The sequence below is a fragment of the Mustela nigripes genome, chromosome 3 (genome assembly GCF_022355385.1).
Source record: "Mustela nigripes isolate SB6536 chromosome 3, MUSNIG.SB6536, whole genome shotgun sequence".
In the NCBI taxonomy this organism is placed as follows: domain Eukaryota; kingdom Metazoa; phylum Chordata; class Mammalia; order Carnivora; family Mustelidae; genus Mustela; species Mustela nigripes.
In genome coordinates, this window is record NC_081559.1 from 14,642,725 (window position 1) to 14,659,511 (window position 16,787).

Sequence of the window (16,787 nt, forward strand, 5' to 3'; positions counted from 1 at the left end):
TCCAGGTATTCTAGATTAAATGGAATTTGTGCATGTGTCAAAAATAATGTATGGAACTTCTTTAAAAAGTGCTTAACTTGTTTTTTAAAAAATTTACTACATTAAATTATATCTTTGCTAAAGACCTTCAAAAAATCTGGAGTACAACAACAGAGCAAAAAAAAAAAAAAAAAAAGACCATTTCCAAAGTTGGGTTAATATTTTAATCTTATCACAGTTTTTAGGGGGGATTTCAGATTATCACTGTTTCTTTGCATGTGGGTTGGTTATTTTTTTAAGATACCTCTGAATTTTTTGAGAGCCAAAATAGGCAGGAAACTTTAATCTTTTGCTACTTATTAGCCTTGAGAAAGATATTTGGCTCTGCATTTTTTTTTCTCTCAAATAACAATTTAGCTCTGGTTGACCTCCAAGGTATATTCTCAAGTCGGTAATTGTGTCTTTGGTTCAGTATCATGTTTAAAGAATGTTCATGACTTAAAATCTTATTTTTAAGCTATGCCCAGTCATACTTTAGAGTTCTACCAAAGAACCAATGTTTGAGATTATTAAACCATACAGTTATGGTAATGTTAAGTGGTAATATGGTAAAGCAGGGTATAAGAGTGCTCACTGTGTACACATCCTTGTACTAAATCTTTCAATATTGCGTATTACTGTATGTTGTAAAATTACAAACATGTACATATTGTACACTGCACAAGTTTCCATTATCACTTGTGAAGCAGAAATTCTGCAGTTCCTTCAAAAGCCCTAATAAAGAAATACATGTAGGAAAAAGTTAAATACAGGCAGTTACTCATGTGCCTTTTTATAAACTCTGAATATGAGTAAATTATAAAAAGAGTTGAGTACCTGGCAGCTATTAATTTTATTGATAGTAGCATTTAGTTCAGAATGTGAATTGTGTCCTTTCCAGGCATAAGAATTGGATATGTGAATTAGGCAAACATTAAAATAAAAAGTAACTTTGAGACAAATTTAAGTCTGCCCTTAGCTTAAGGAGGCGATAATTGATAAGCAGAAGTAGAAATTACTTAAATACATTTTTAAAAATGTTTGACTCAGGGGCGCCTGGGTGGCTCAGTGGGGTTGAGCCTCTGACTTCCGCTCAGGTCATGAACCTAGGGTCCTGGGATCGAGCCCCACATCGGGCTCTCTGCTTGGCAGGGAGCCTGCTTCCCCCTCTTTCTCTGCCTCTCTGCCTACTTGTGCTCTCTGTCTGTCAAATAAATAAATAAAATATTAAAAAAAAAAAGTGTTTGACTCAGAAAAAGTAATAGAGTCATCTCAAGCAAAATCTAGGGTAAGAGGTACTGGTATCTGGATGGTATCTGGATAGTTCCATTCTTTGAGTAGTTGTAATCCCAGTGGATTTCTAAAGGAAATATAGCTTTTCATATTTTCTCTGTTTCATGTTCATCATGTGATTTTCTTACCTTTTCATTTCCTTGGTGCATATAATATATAGGCCATTTTAAGCAAAAGTAAGCCTGTAAGCTTAGTGATCTTCCAGTCTTGTTGTTCATCAAAATAAATATGGTATTTGTTGGAAGTACAGATGCCTGGACTTCACCTAAATCTTTTGAATCAGAATCTGTGAATGTGGAGTTGTGCCATCAGTCAATTCCTGGGTGATTTTAGAGAACCGTTGTCCTAAGCAATAACCAATACCAATTCTTGAACCAGCTTATCTACCATGACAAGTAAAAATTTAGAATATTGATTTATAGGTAAATCTCCTGCTACTTTGATTTGTATGAATCATTTCATTAGGTCTCCTGAAGGAACTAATAAATCCGTATTTTATTACACAAGGTTGGGTGAACCAGACAATCCATTACAGTTACCAACATTTAACACTCCTCCAGATAATGAGGTTTATTTATTATCATTACTGTTTTACTGAAGGTAAAAATGCATTTTTGGCTTCAAGTACTTGCCAGTTTTAAGAAAGCAATTGCAGATCTCCTTAGGAGTTGTCATGTTCTGTTCAGTGACGTACAAATCCTGTTCTGTTCAATGAAGTACAAATCCTGTGAACAGGGGCGCCTGGGTGGCTCAGTGGGTTAAAGCTTCTGCCTTCGGCTCAGGTCATGGTCCCAGGGTCCTGGGATCGAGCCCCACATCGGGCTCTCTGTTCAGCAGGGAGCCTGCTTCCCTCTCTCTCTGCCTGCCTCTCTGTCTACTTGTGATCTCTGTCTGTCAAATAAATAAATAAAATCTTTAAAAAAAATTCCTGTGAACAATCGTTGTATTTTTTGGTAGCATTTCTGTGTCTTCCATATCAGAAAAAAGGGAAAGTACAAGAAAAAAATAATAGTATGTTCTATCTTACTCTGCACCCAAACTATGAAATTAGCTATTTTCATTGCTATTAATATAAATTTTTATTTAGTGTGCACCTGGGCAATCTGTTTTTTAACCACCTCTGAAGAGGTTCAGAGAAAACTTTATGAAGAGATAGACCAAGTTTTTGGGAAGGATCCTATTACTCCAGAGAAAATTGAGCAGCTCAGGTAAGAATATAATAAAAAGAAGAGCAGATCATTAGCAGGTAAATTTGAGTTGGTTTAACTGTCTTACTTAAAGCTAATGATAATATCTAGGAAAGGTATATATTTTTACAGGACTTAAAATGTTTCAATACAGATTTAAACACCTGGGTGGCTCAGTTGGTTAAGTAACTGCCTTCAGCTCAGGTCATGATCTTGGAGTCGGGATGGAGTCCTGCATCAGGCTCTCTGCTCGGCGGGGAGTCTGCTTCTCCTTCTGACCCTCCCCCTTCTCATGCTCTCTCTCTCTCAAATAAATAAATAAAATCTTGTAAAAAAAAAAAGTAAATACAGATTTTATTAGATAATTTAATTTGCTCTTTAAAATCATAAGGTAGTTTTGGGGGTGCCTGGGTGGCTCAGTTGGTTAAGTGACTTTCTTTAGCTCAGGTCATGATCCCAGGGTGTTGGGATTGAGCCCCTCATCAGGCTCCCTGCTCAGTTGGGAACCTGCTTCTCCCTCTTTCTCTGCCTCTCCCCCTGCTTGTGCTCCCTCTCTCTATCAAATAAACAAAATCACAAGATAGTTTAGGGAAACCTTTACATTAGATTTATGTAAAATAGTATCAGTGATGTTCAAGTAAGTGGAGCATTCACATCTTGTTGATGGAAATGCAAAAGGGTACAGACCCGTCAGAAAACAGTGTGGCAGCTAAACACACACTTACCATACAACCCAGAAATTCTCCAATGCATTTATCCAAGAGAAATGAAAAAAATATATACACAAAGACCTTTATGCATATGTTCATAGCAGTATTATTCATGATAGCAAAAAGCTGGAAATAGTCCAGATGTTCGTTGGCTGGTGACTAAATAAACAAATTGTGTTATATCTGTACCTTGGAATATTACCAGGTGGTTAAAAGTAATATAATAGCAATATATACAACAGTGTAGTTAAATGTCATTATGTTAAGTGAAAGAAGTCAAAGTCAAAGACTGCATACAATATAATTTCCTTAAGGTGAAATTTGAGAAGAGGCAAAACTATTGTAATGGAAAGGAGATCAGGGGTTGTCTGGGGCCAGGAATGGGGCGGAGAGAACTAGCAGGGAGAATGAGAAGGGTTTTTAGGGGGAACTCTTCTATATCTTGACGGTGGTTGTGGTAACACAGTTATACACAATTACTAAATTTCATCACATTGTATAGGTAAAATAGATGAATTTTTATATATAGATAATACCTTAGTTGAAAAGATTTTTTTCTCTTTATATTTTTAAAAGATTTTATTGATTTATTTGACAGAGATAGAGCAGCAGAGGGAGAGAGAGAAGCAGACTCCCCGCTGAGCAGGGAGCCCGATGCAGGACTTGATCCCAGAACCCTGGGATTGTGACTTGAGGCAAATGCTTAACTGACTGAGCCACCCAGGCATTCTAAAAAGATTTTTTTAAAAAAATAGCAATTATGGCTGCTTAGGGTGTTGGAAGTCTGAGTTTGGACAGCAGGCAACCAGTCCTACCTTGGAGCCTCTTTTAACTATAGAAAAGAAGACAAGGAGACTTCTGTTACAAATTCTTCAAAATTTGGAAGTTTTATTAATTACCTTGAATATAACTATTTTTCATTTCAAAAGTAATACTTGTCCTTTAAAGTTTTTATAATACAGAAGTATATGAAGTAGAAGGTGAAGGTTTTTTGTAACTGTATCCCTGGGAGATAACAATTGTTAACTATCTTTACTCTTTTTCCAGGTTTTTCTATGCATATATACATATATATAAATTTTTATTATTATATATACATAAATTTTATATATATATAATTTTCCATGCATATATATGCATATGTATGCACATATATGCATATATATTCAAAATAAAAAACTTCAAGATGTTTTAAAATGTCAATATATTTCTTCTGTAAATTCCATCTTTTCTCTAAACATTTTGTGAACAATATTCTTATGTATATAACTCTACTATGCCCAGTCAGAGATTAAGTTCTGTTGATTTGACTTTCCAAACAACTTTTAGTTGGAAATTCGTTTTTTTATTTTATTTATTTTATTTTTTGGTCAGAGAGAGAAAGAGTGAGCGAGCACACAAGCAGGAAGAGTGGCAGGCAGAGGGAGGGACTCGATCCCAGGACTCTGGAATCAGGACCTGAGGCGAGTGGAGGCAGATGCTTAACTGACTGAGCCACCCAGGTGTCCCTGGAAGTTGAATTTTAGTTCTTTTCATTGTCCTCACTATTCAGATCACCATCAACTTGCCTGGGATATTTCAACAGCCTTGGCTCTTGCTCCCCACTAATCCAGTCTCCAAATTGCCGCTGGAACCCATGACTGTACACAGTAAACACTGTGGGTGCTTTAACCATACAGCTAACCTAGGACCAATGCCAAATCAGCAGTCTCTGGGCATCAGAAGTTTGCAGAAACTTCCTAGATGATTCCGATTTGTTCTCATTCTAATGTTGAGCATCCCTGTGCTAGTAATATTTCTGTAACTGAGGAGTCAACATCTGGGCAGATGAGCCCCCAATTTAAAATCTTTCAGTGACCTCTGGTTGCCCTGAAGATAGAACTGAAACTCACCAGCTTGGCTTAGGAGGCATTTCAAGGGCTGGGCGGCTTATTCCTTTCCCACCTTATCTCATTGTTTGTGCCTCTTCCTTCCTTGGATTTAGCAATCCTGAAATTCTTTGGTTTCTTCAAAGCTGTAGTAGTCTTTCTCATCTCCTGGCTTTTGCAGACCACTCTTTGTCTAGATTCTCTCTTCCTTTCTCTACTGGCAAACTCCAGTTTCTTCTGCAGGTCTCAGCCTCAAGTGCTTATTTCTCTGCAAAGTCCTTTCTTTAGTTATGTGCTCCTGCCATGTGTTCTCCAAAATCCTGAACTGCCTTCATCATAGCAGTTCCTGTGCTCCTTAACTTGTTATCCTTGCTGTCCCTACCTCTCTCACTTTCTCTGCCAACTAGACCTTGGATCCCTTTGTGGGTTTCTGTCTTACTGTTGCAGTTCAGTGTCTAACATGGTGTTTCTAATGAAACAATAAATAGTAGTTCAATAAATAGTCCCAATAAATAGTTGTTCAAAGAGGAAAGGAAGGATGTTTTCCTTTTTTGTTTTTTTGTTGCTTTTAAGTATTATAAACAATCAGCATTCCTATGCTTGTTATTTTTTTTTTTAATATTTCCAGTTGTTGCTATTAATAAAGTCCTAGAAGTGGGATTGTTATTGAAGGATACATCCAGTAGTTTGGTATTTATGATTAGGGGCTATGGAGTAAAGCAGACCTGTGTTTGAATCCTGCTGACACCACCTCCCCGCTACGCGATTTTAAGCAATTGCCCAATTTAAAAAATCTATAAAATTAGAATAATAATAGCACCCTTGAGGTTCTTGTAAGGATTAAATGAGATACTATATAGAAACTATTTAATAGAGGGGCATCTGGGTGGCTCAGCTGGTTAAGTGACTGCCTTCAGCTCAGGTCATGATCCCAGGGTCCTGGGATTGAGCCCCGCATCAGGCTCCCTGCTCAGCGGGGAGCCTGCTTCTCCCTTCCGCCTCCCGCCCCTCTCCCTGTCTCTCATGAATAAATAAATAAAATCTTAAAAAAAAAAAAAAGGACTTTTCTACTTAAGAATTATGTAAATAATGTTTCGAGTTTTCTTCTGGTACTTTTGAATTTGTTTTTATTTGTTTAAATTTAACCTACCTGGGACGCCTGGGTGGCTCAGTTGGTTAAGCGGCTGCCTTCGGCTCAGGTCATGATCCCAGCGTCCTGGGATCGAGTCCCACATCAGGCTCCTTGCTTGGCAGGGAGTCTGCTTCTTCCTCTTCCTCTGCCTGTGTTCGCTCGCTCTCCCTCTCTCTCTCTCTGACAAATAAATAAAAAAATCTTTAAAAAAAACTTAAAAAAAAATAAATTTAACCTACCTGGACTTTATATACCTCTAATATATAACTTAATTTTCAAGCAAATTAGAATTATGATGTGCCTATTTCCAATTAAGAAGATTTTTAAAGTTGTTACAAAATGTACCTGCATTTCAAACTGCCTTTCCCAGAGTTAAGAACTGTAAAAAAATCTTTTTAAAACAGGTATTGTCGGCAAGTACTTTGTGAAACTGTTCGGGCTGCCAAACTGACCCCAGTTTCTGCCCGGCTTCAAGATATTGAAGGAAAGATTGACAAATTTATTATTCCTAGAGAGGTAAGAAACATTTGGTATACTTATTCAGGTATTCTTTTCAAAGAAAAGAATATGTTTTTGAATTGTATTGTCTAATACGTTCAATAAATACCTATTATTAAATCAAAGACATAGTTACTTTAAATGAAAATAATACATGTTGTTTTAGGGTATAAACAATACGAAAGGCTCCTTTCCTCACATGTACTATTGTTAATACTTTAGTGTGTATTTTTGTAGGTCTTTGTGTATATATGTTACTCTGTATGTGTATATACACATATATGTATTTTAAAAACTGAATTTGTATGTGAAAAGTTGCTTTTCGTGCATCATTTATTAATTTTGCTTCTTTAGGTATACTGTGGTTAAGAGTACAACTGGGACTTGATATAGATCCAGCTCATTTTTAATGGATGCATAATATCCCATCACATGAGTGTGTTATAGTTTATTTAAGCAGTCCCCATTGACGAAAATTTAGGTTACATCAATTTTTTTGTTATTACAAATTATATACTTGTATAGATATTGATTAGAGCCCTAGAAATTGAGTTTGGGGTCAGTGTTATTTATGTTAAAATTAAATTACCCTCTAAGATGCATTTTATATTTTTAGCAACAATGTATGAGAATGCTATTTCTCTCCATATCCTTACTACTTCTAGATTTATTAATTTTTTACATTTTTAAAATTTCTTTTCAGTGTTCCAGAATTCATTGTTTATGAGCCACTACCAGTGCTCCATGCAATACGTGCCCTCCATCATACCCACCACCAGACTCACCCAGCCCCCCACCCCTCGCCCCTCCAGAACCCTCAGTTTGTTTCTCAGAGTCCACAGTCTTCATGGTTCGTCTCCCTCTCCGGTTTCCCCCAACTCACTTCTCTCCATCTCCCCATGTCCTCCATGCTATTTGTTATGCTCCACAAATAAGTGAAACCATATGATAATTGACCCTCTCTGCTTGACTTATTTCATTCAGCATAATCTCTTCTAGTTCCGTTCATGTTGATACAAAAGTTGAGTATTCATCCTTTCTAATGGAGGCTTAATACTCCATTGTATATATGGACCACATCTTCTTTATCCATTTGTCTGTTGAAGGGCATCTTGGTTCTTTCCACAGTTTGGCGACTATGGCTGTTGCTGCTATGACTATTGGGGTACAGATGGCCCCTCTTTTCACTACATCTGTATCTTTGGGGTTAATGCCCAGTAGTGCAATTGCAGGGTCATAGGGAAGCTCTGTTTTTAATTTCTTAAGGAATCTCCAAACTTTTCCAAAGTGGCTGCACCAACTTGCATTCCCACCAACATATTTCTTATATGAAATACTGTCTCATTATTTTAATTTGCTTTTCCCTGACTATTGGAGAGATTGAGCAGCTTTTCATACATATTATCAGTTTGTATTTCTTTTGTGAATTATGTGCTTGTAACTCATTTCTTTCTAGTGAGCTTATATATATATTTTTATATTGTACATGCTAACTGTTAATTATATGGAAAATATATTTTTCCTATTATTTATCTTTCACTGGTGATTTTGGTGTGTTTTGTTTTTACTGGATGCAGGTTTTGAATATTCGTGGTAAAGTCTTTTATTCCTTTATGACTGTCAGATTTTGACATGCTTAGGGAGGCCTTCTCCACCGTTAAGTCATCAAAATAATGGCCTGTATTTTCTTTGATCATTTTCTGTTTTTATTTTGTACTCATTATCTATATTAAAAGAGCATTCAGGAGGAATTGGCTCTCTGACAGTCATTTTGTCTCTGTAAGGCCTCGACTAACTAGAATAATTTTTTTGCAGACCCTTGTTCTTTATGCTCTTGGCGTGGTACTGCAAGATCCCAGTACTTGGCCGTCCCCACACAAGTATGAAATATCTGTGTTTATCTTTGTGATTATTGATTTTTATGTGTTTGTGTGTTTTGCATTTCTTAATTTTTGAGGAGAAAATTTAATATGTGACAATGATATAACATAAGCAAGCCACTGCCTTCTCTTTGGTATCTTCTGTTCACTGTTCTTTCTTTCGTGAATCTGCTGTCTGCTTGCTACTCTTTGTCTCTCCTATTATCACTTCTAGCCTAAGATCTGTTTAATCTCTACAACTGTCCTTTAATTTCAATGGAAATTCGGAATTCTTTTGTTGGTAAGTGGGTGTTCTTACGTAGTTTCTTTGTTTTCCTGCTGTTGGTCTCAATTAATTAATCTCTTTAGTCAAATTCAAAAAGTAGATGTTGTCTCTATACATGTTGTATGTGAGAATGGCAGGGGAAGGAAAAAGCAAAGAGCAAAGCTGCTACTGGTTGCCTGCTGGATAGGCATCAAGTAAAATCCACCCTAAAGAAATGGGTTAAGATTTATTGCCTTGGTAAAAGGTTATAGATTGAGTTGATTGGGGTTAAGACAGATGTGTGGGGGCGCCTGGCTGGCTTAGTCATTGGAACATCCAACTTTTGATCTTAGGGTTGTAGGTTTGAGCCCCACATTGGATATTGAGTTTACCTAAAAATAAAATCTTAAAAAAAAAAAATACAGCTGTGTGAAGTGCAGTAGGACAGAGTTGGTTGAAGTACTCATACCTATTTCTAGAGGATAATGATGGGTTTATTAAGTGTTCTTATTGTTTCAGTTTTTAATATTATAGTGATATTAAAACAAATCTATTAACAAATGAAATAGTAGTCCTCCAAAATTTGCTCTGAGTAAAAAATATATTTTATATTCTAAATGACTTATAACAAAATCGAAGATCTATATTCGTGGAAAATTTATGCTTATGGTTTAGAAAAACTAATATTTGCAGTTTTAAAATTGTTTAAAAAATTTGGAAAATGCCAAATTGTTGTTGTTGTTTTGTGGGGTTTTTTTTGCCAAGTTTTTGATAAATTTGAAATGTAATATGAAAAATAGAAGAAATTTGTTGTAACTTTTGACACTATTGCTTCCCTCAAAACATGATCTAGGTTACAAATTGAAAATATTAAAAAATGTGTATGCTAAAATGTGGAACTCATTTTGATGTATCAAATAGAATCAGATATAGGAAATGTTAGTAATAATGTTGCATACTAATGAAAAGCCTTTCTGAAATTGGGCACCTCCCTCTTGAGAGACAGCTCACACTAACGAAAATGTACATAGACTGAGATAGACCTTGTAGAGACAGTTGATTACTATTTAATGTAATTGTCACACAGACAAAAATAAAGAGATTAACTTTTTTCATAAACTTAATGCTCTTGAGGTCAACATAATATGTTTCATACCATTTTTTGGCTGCAGAGTTTTTCAACCTTTCACCCACCAGAGAACATTTGGATTGTTTTGGTAATGAAACCGCAAAGAACAGTCATGTAAGGGGTTTTGTGTGAACATAGGGTTTATTTCTTTGGATAAATGCCCAACAGTGCAGTTGCTGCGGTCATATGGTTAGTGCGTGTTAAGTTTTGCAAGAAACTGCCAGGCTGTTTCTCAGAGGTTCTCAGCAGCAGCATTTGAGAGATTCATCTCTGCAGCCTCGGTAGCACTGACCACTGCCACTGCTTTTATTTTTCATATGAGGTGGTATTCCATAATGGATTTTTTTTTAAGATTTTATTTATTTATTTGACAGTCAGAGATCACAAGTAGGCAGAGAGGCAGGCAGAGAGAGAGAGAGAGGAGGAAGCAGGCTCCCTGCTGAGCAGAAAGCCCGATGCGGGGCTCAATCCCAGGACCCTGGGATCATGACCTGAGCCAAAGGCAGAGGCTTTAACCCACTGAGCCACCCAGGCGCCCCTCCATTATGGATTTAAAAGTTGTCTTTTTGAGTAACTGACATTAACGTATTCTCCTAAAGAAAAAAATTGTCTGGATATAATTTATTTATATAAAGAAATGATAGAGGGGTGCCTGGGTGGCTCCGTTGAGCTGACTTTTGATATTGGTTCAAGTTAGGATCTCAGGGTCATGAGTTTGAGCCCTGCGTCAGGCTGTACACTCAGTGCGTTGTCTGCTTGAGATTCTCTCCTTCTCCCTTTGCCCCTCCCCTGCTCACACACACTCTCAGATAAATAAATCTTAAAAAAAAAATGATAGAAATACGTTATTACTATTACCATATTGGCATGTTTCAGAGCAAGAAAACCTGGGTCAAGTTCTATGATTTCAGTATATAATAATGTAAATATTACTCTAAACTATGAAATATTATCAATTTTTAAAAAAACAGACTAATACAAAATTCTCAGCTGAAAAGAATGAAGGCAAGTACCAAAAATCTCCATATGGACTGGGACCAAGAGAGTGATAGAGCAGGCTCCTGAATTTCCCTCCTCTCATGGGCACACTCAGTGGTGCCGTGCATGGAGCAGCTCCCTCTGCGAGAAATCCAGAAACCAGCTGAGTGACTTACACACATTGGGAAGACGAGAAAATACCCATACTGAAATGTGTAAAAGGCTAGTTCACACAGAACTAGAACAAATAATCCTAAGGTTTGTATGAAATGATTAAAAACCTCAAAAGGCCAAAGAATATAGCGCAACATAGTAAAGGCCATATAAGACAAACCCACAACCAACATCTTCCTCAGTGGTAAAGAGCTGAAAGCTTTCCCTCTAAGATCAAGAACAAGACAGATGTTCAGTTCATCACTTTTTTTCGATATAGTAATGAAAGTCCTAGCCACAGCAATCAGACAAGAAAAATAAATAAAAGGCATCCAAATTGGTAAGGAAGAAGTAAAATTGTCACTATTTACACATGACACCATATTATATGTAGAAAACCCTAAACACTCCATCAAAGAACTGTTGGAACTAATAAATAAATTCAGTCAAGTTTCAGGACACAAAATTAATATGCAGAAATCTGTAGCATTTCTATATACTAGTAACAAACTAGAGGAAAGAGAAATTAAGACAACAATCCCATTTAAAATTACACAAGAGACCCCCAGTACCTAGGAATAAATTTAACCAAGTGAAGGACCCGTACTCTGAAAACTGTAAGACACTGATGAAAGAAATTGAAGGTAATACCCATAAATAGAAGGGTAAACCAGGGAGCCTGGGTGGCTCAGTTGGTTAAGTGGTAGACTCTTGATTTTGGCTTAGGTTCATCCATGTTGTGCAAATATCAAGATTTCCTTCCTTCTTGTGGCCCAGTAGTACTGCAATAAACATGAGAGTACAGACACCCCTTCGAGACAATGACACTGTTTCCTTTGAATATATATGCAGAAGTGGCATTGTTGGATCATAGGATAATTTTGTTTTAAATTTCTTGAGGACTCTCCATACTTTTTACCCTTACGGCTGTACCAATTTACATTTCACACCACATCAGTGTACAAGAGTTCCCTTTTATCTATATCCTTGCCAGCATTTGTCCTCTCTTATCTTTTTTGATAATAGACGTCCCAACACGTGTTAAATGGATAAAGAAGTGAATAGGGGCGCCTGGGTGGCTCAGTGGGTTAAAGCCTCTGCCTTCGGCTCAGGTCATGATCTCAGGGTCTTGAGATCAAGCCCCGCATCCGGCTCTCTGCTCGGCAGGGAGCCTGCTTCCTCCTCTCTCTCTGCCTGCCTCTCTGCCTACTCGTGATCTGTCTCTGCCAAAGAAATAAATAAAATCTTTAAAAAAAAAAAAAAGAAGAAGAAGTGAATATTCCACTTTATGTCTGTGTATATCTATATACACATACATATATTATCTCTTTATGTACATACACATACACAAAATCATCAAATGATTATCTGATGAACTTCAGCTCAGGTCTTAATCTCAGGGTCCTGGGATCCAGCCCAATGTGGGGCTCCCTGCTTGGTAGGGAGTCTGCTTCTCTCTCTGCTCCTCCCCCAACTCATATATGCTCTCTCTGTCTATCTCTCTCAAATAAAGAAAATCTTTTTTAAAAAAGATCTTATTTATTAGTTGAGGTGGGGGAGGGGCTGACAGGGAGTGGGGAAGAATCTGAAGCAGACTCTGCACTCAACATGGAGCTCAGTCCTATGATGAGGAGATCATGACCTGAGTTGAAACCCAGATTCAGACACTTAACCGACTGAGCCACCCAGGTACCCCAGTTGTGAGGTGTTTTATAAAATAATTGGGAAATTGTTTTTTTTTTTTTTAAGATTTTATTGATTTATTTGAAAGAGACAGAGTACAAGGAGAGTGGCAGGCAGATGGGGAGGGAGAAATAGGCTACCCCTGAGCAAGGAGGCTGATGCAGGGCTTGATCCTAGGGTCCTGGGATCTGAGCTGAAGGCAGATACTTAACCCAACTGTGCCACCCATGTGCCCCAAGTTTGATTCTTTTTAAATCTACAAATACATAGATATCTGCAGGTAAAATTTAGGGTCTCAATTTTCAAGATAGTTGATAAAAGGAAAAGCTGATTGGGGGACCCAATTGGAAGAGCATGCAACTCTTGATCTTGGGCTTGTGAGTTTAAGCCCCACTTTGGGTATATAAATTACTTAATTTTTAAAAGATTTATGTATTTATTTTAGAGTGAAAGCGAGAGAGCAGGGGAAGTGGCAGAGGGAGAGAGAGACTCCCAAACAGACTCCCCACTGAGTGTGGAGCCTGATTCAGGGCCTTAACCCAAGAACCTTGAGACCATGACCTGAGCTGAAACCAAGAGTTGGATGCTCAACCAACTGAGCCACCCAGGAGTCCCAAGATTACTTAATTCTTAAAAATCTTACTTACTTTAAGTACGCTCTACTTAAAATATAGAGCTTGAACTCATGACCTTGAGATCAGGAGATCAGGAGTCTTACACTTCACCGGCTGAGCCAGCCAGGTGCCCCAGAGATTACCTAGATAAATAAATAAAGGGGCACCTGGGTGGCTCAGTGGCTTGAAGCCTCTGCCTTTAGCTCAGGTCATGATCCCGGGGTCCTGGGATCAAGCCCCGCATCGGCCCCTCTGCTCACTGGGGAGCCTGCTTCCCCCTCTTTCTCTGCCTGCCTCTCTGCCTGCTTGTGATCTCTGTCTGTCAAATAAATAAATAAATAAATAAATCTTTTTAAAATAAATAAATAGTTAAAAGGAAAATTATTTTATATAATTTTTAATGTCAACTATAATGTGCGTCTAGTATATTCCATCAGTGGAAGGTAATTTATACTTTTTAAAAAAGAAAATAAAGTAGAATTCTTTTTTTTCTCATAGCACAGTTTAAGTCTTTTAACATTTGTCTTTTTTTTTTTTAAGATTTTATTTATTTGTCAGAGAGAGTGGGGGAGAGGGGCTGAGCAGGAGGGAAGTGGGAGGGAGAAGCAGACTCCCCACTGAGCTAGGAGCCCAATGCGGGAGGGACCCAATCCTAGGACCTTGGGATCATGACCTGGGCTGGAGGGAGATGCTTAACTGACTGAGCCACCCAGGTGTCCCTAACATTTGTTTTTGAGAGGAATTTTTATGTTCCGTAGTGGATGAGTTTTTGGTTGTTTCTGTGTATTCCATTTCACCAGTGACTTTTTACAAAATGAAATTCCGTACAATAAAAAAAAACCCTTCCGTCACTTACTAATAAGTCTGGATATAATATAATTGATGAATATAATTTTAAGTCTGGTATATCCAGTTTTAAGAAATACATTTTAATTGAAGAGGCAGTGTAAAATTCTTTGCATATTGATGAGATGGGTCTCATGTAATAGATAATTTGAACACTTAATTTTTCCTTAAAAATTTTTTATTTATTTGATGGAGAGAGGCACAGCGAGAGAGGGAATACAAGCAGGGGGAGTGGGAAGGGGGGAACAGGCTTCCCATGCCACAGGGAGCCCAATGTGGGGCTCGATACCAGGACCCTGGGATCATGACCTGAGCAGAAGGCAGATGTTTAACAACTGAGCCACCCAGGAGCCCTGTTTTGAACATCTTAAATTTAAATATTCATTATGTGCTTTTGTATGATTTATCCTTATATCTCATAATATGATGCACACCTATGTTACAGTTTCACTCCTTGCTGGTTCCAGAGAAATGTATTCTGTATCTGTTGTTTAGAATTAATAAATTAGGGGCGCCCGAGTGGCTCAGTCATTAAGCGTCTCCCTTTGGCTCAGGTCATGATCCCAGGGTCCTGGGATCGAGCCCCGCATCGGGCTCCCTGCTCCGTAGGAAGCCTGCTCTCCCTCTCCCACTATCCCTGCTTGTGTTCCCTCTCTCGCTGTCTCTCTCTCTCTCTCTCTATCAAATAAATAAATAAAGTCTTTTTTTTTTTAAAGTGGTAGAAAAAATATATATGTTTACTAGTTTGAGAATATAATAGGTAAAACTTACTAAAGATTTTTATTTTCGAGAGAGAGAGATTGAGGGTGAGTGTGCAGGTGAGCGGGGCAAGGGGAGGAGGGACAGAGGGAAGGGAGGGAGAGAACCTCACGCGGAGAACCGCTCAGCACAGAGCCCGAGGCAGGGCTCAATCCCGTGATCAAGAGTCAGACACTCAGAACTAACTGAGCTGCCCCTAACAGGTGAAATTTAAATACAATTGTGACAGCAGTTCTTATTTTCAGTACTTTTCAGACTTTATTAGATACCTGTGTTTTTCTAGTACACACATGTAAAATGCCATTGGAGCTCTGTTGTCATTTGTCCCAAACCTTCTTTTTAGATTTGATCCAGACCGGTTTGATGATGAAGCGATGATGAAAACTTTCTCCTTGCTTGGATTCTCAGGCACGCAGGAATGCCCAGAATTGAGGTAAGTGATAGAGAAAGGGAAGTGAAAGGCAAGATGCCAGACTTCATACTCAGAGTTTTGCTGATGACTGCTGATGAGAATGAGCAGTCTATGTAATTAAAGCGTAATTGTTAATCGTTAGTAACGGGTCAACTCTCTCCTTGACTAGGTTTGCATACATGGTGACCGCAGTACTCTTGAGTGTACTGGTGAGGAGGCTGCATCTGCTTTCTGTGGAGGGTCAACATATTGAAACTAAGTATGAACTGGTAACATCATCCAAGGAAGAAGCTTGGATCACTGTCTCAAAGAGATACTAAAATTTTATACATTTAACTTTTCTTGAGGAGAATGATGGTTCCAAAAATCTGTATTGAATCCTTTTATAAATCAAGTTATACTATGGAATATAAATACCTACTGGTACTTCATTATGTAAATTTGGACTTTTGCATATTAGATTTTCTTAATGCATGATATACATTTATACTTTATTGCCTCAATATAATGATAATTTTAATGGGAAGCACTCTGTTTTAATTTTTGTTTTGTCACTTTTTTTGTTTTGTTCTATAACTTTCTATGACATTATCTCTATATTATTTTTCTTAGTTTGATCTGTAGTATTCTTTTTTTTTTAAAGATTTTATTTATTTATTTGAGAGAGATTTATTGAGAGAGATCACAAGTAGGCAGAGAGGCAGGCAGAGAGAGAGGAGGAAGCAGGCTCCCTGCTGAGCAGAGAGCCCGATGCAGGGCTCGATCCCAGGACTCTGAGTTCATGACCTGAGCCGAAGGCAGTGGCTTAACCCGATGAGCCACCCAGGCACCCCGATCTGTAGTATTCTTGAAAAGAGATGCTATTTTGCACTCTTTGGGGAATCATGTTTTCTGGATATTCTTAAAAGGAAAACATAATCCTAACTTCTTTTCATACTTTAAATCACTTTAAAGGGAGAAAACAAAGACTTCCCATACTTTTGTTTCTTGGATTAATATTTTTATTTTCTAAATATAAATTAGCTTATACTTAATCATTGTTATTAGGTTGAATAACCTACCTAGTATTTGCTTTTATGCTTCCCAGGTAATACTGTTCATTTCTTTACCTATACAAGGCTCCTCATTTTGACTGCTTCTGAGTCATTTGGAAATGACTGAATGTATTTTGAAGTGCTCCTTCTGAGGCTTGTCTTTCCTTCTGTTTTGCTGGAAATTTTAGTAGCACTATATTGCTTCACCAATTCTCATTTGTGGGAAAAACTGAATTCCTGATATGTTCCTATCATATCTATTATGTCACATAATGAACTTAATGATTAAGAAACAAGAAAGCACTTACCAAAAACCAAAACCAAATTAAAAAAAAAAACAACACATTGT

The 16,787-nt window shown here is 37.5% G+C and overlaps 1 protein-coding gene across 2 annotated transcripts in view; it reads left to right on the forward strand.

Annotated features, from left to right (window-relative positions):
- Positions 1–15,924, forward strand: part of LOC132013473 (cytochrome P450 20A1) — a 59,368-nt gene extending 43,444 nt beyond the window's left edge. For both annotated transcript variants that reach the window (XM_059393244.1, XM_059393245.1), the window contains 5 exons: positions 2,399–2,519; positions 6,613–6,724; positions 8,522–8,586; positions 15,336–15,425; positions 15,574–15,924. In XM_059393244.1, the coding sequence (XP_059249227.1) occupies positions 2,399–2,519; positions 6,613–6,724; positions 8,522–8,586; positions 15,336–15,425; positions 15,574–15,724 (539 nt within the window). In that variant the 3' untranslated portion in view covers positions 15,725–15,924. The remainder of the gene's footprint in view (positions 1–2,398; positions 2,520–6,612; positions 6,725–8,521; positions 8,587–15,335; positions 15,426–15,573) is intronic.
- The last annotated feature ends 863 nt before the right edge of the window (positions 15,925–16,787 follow it).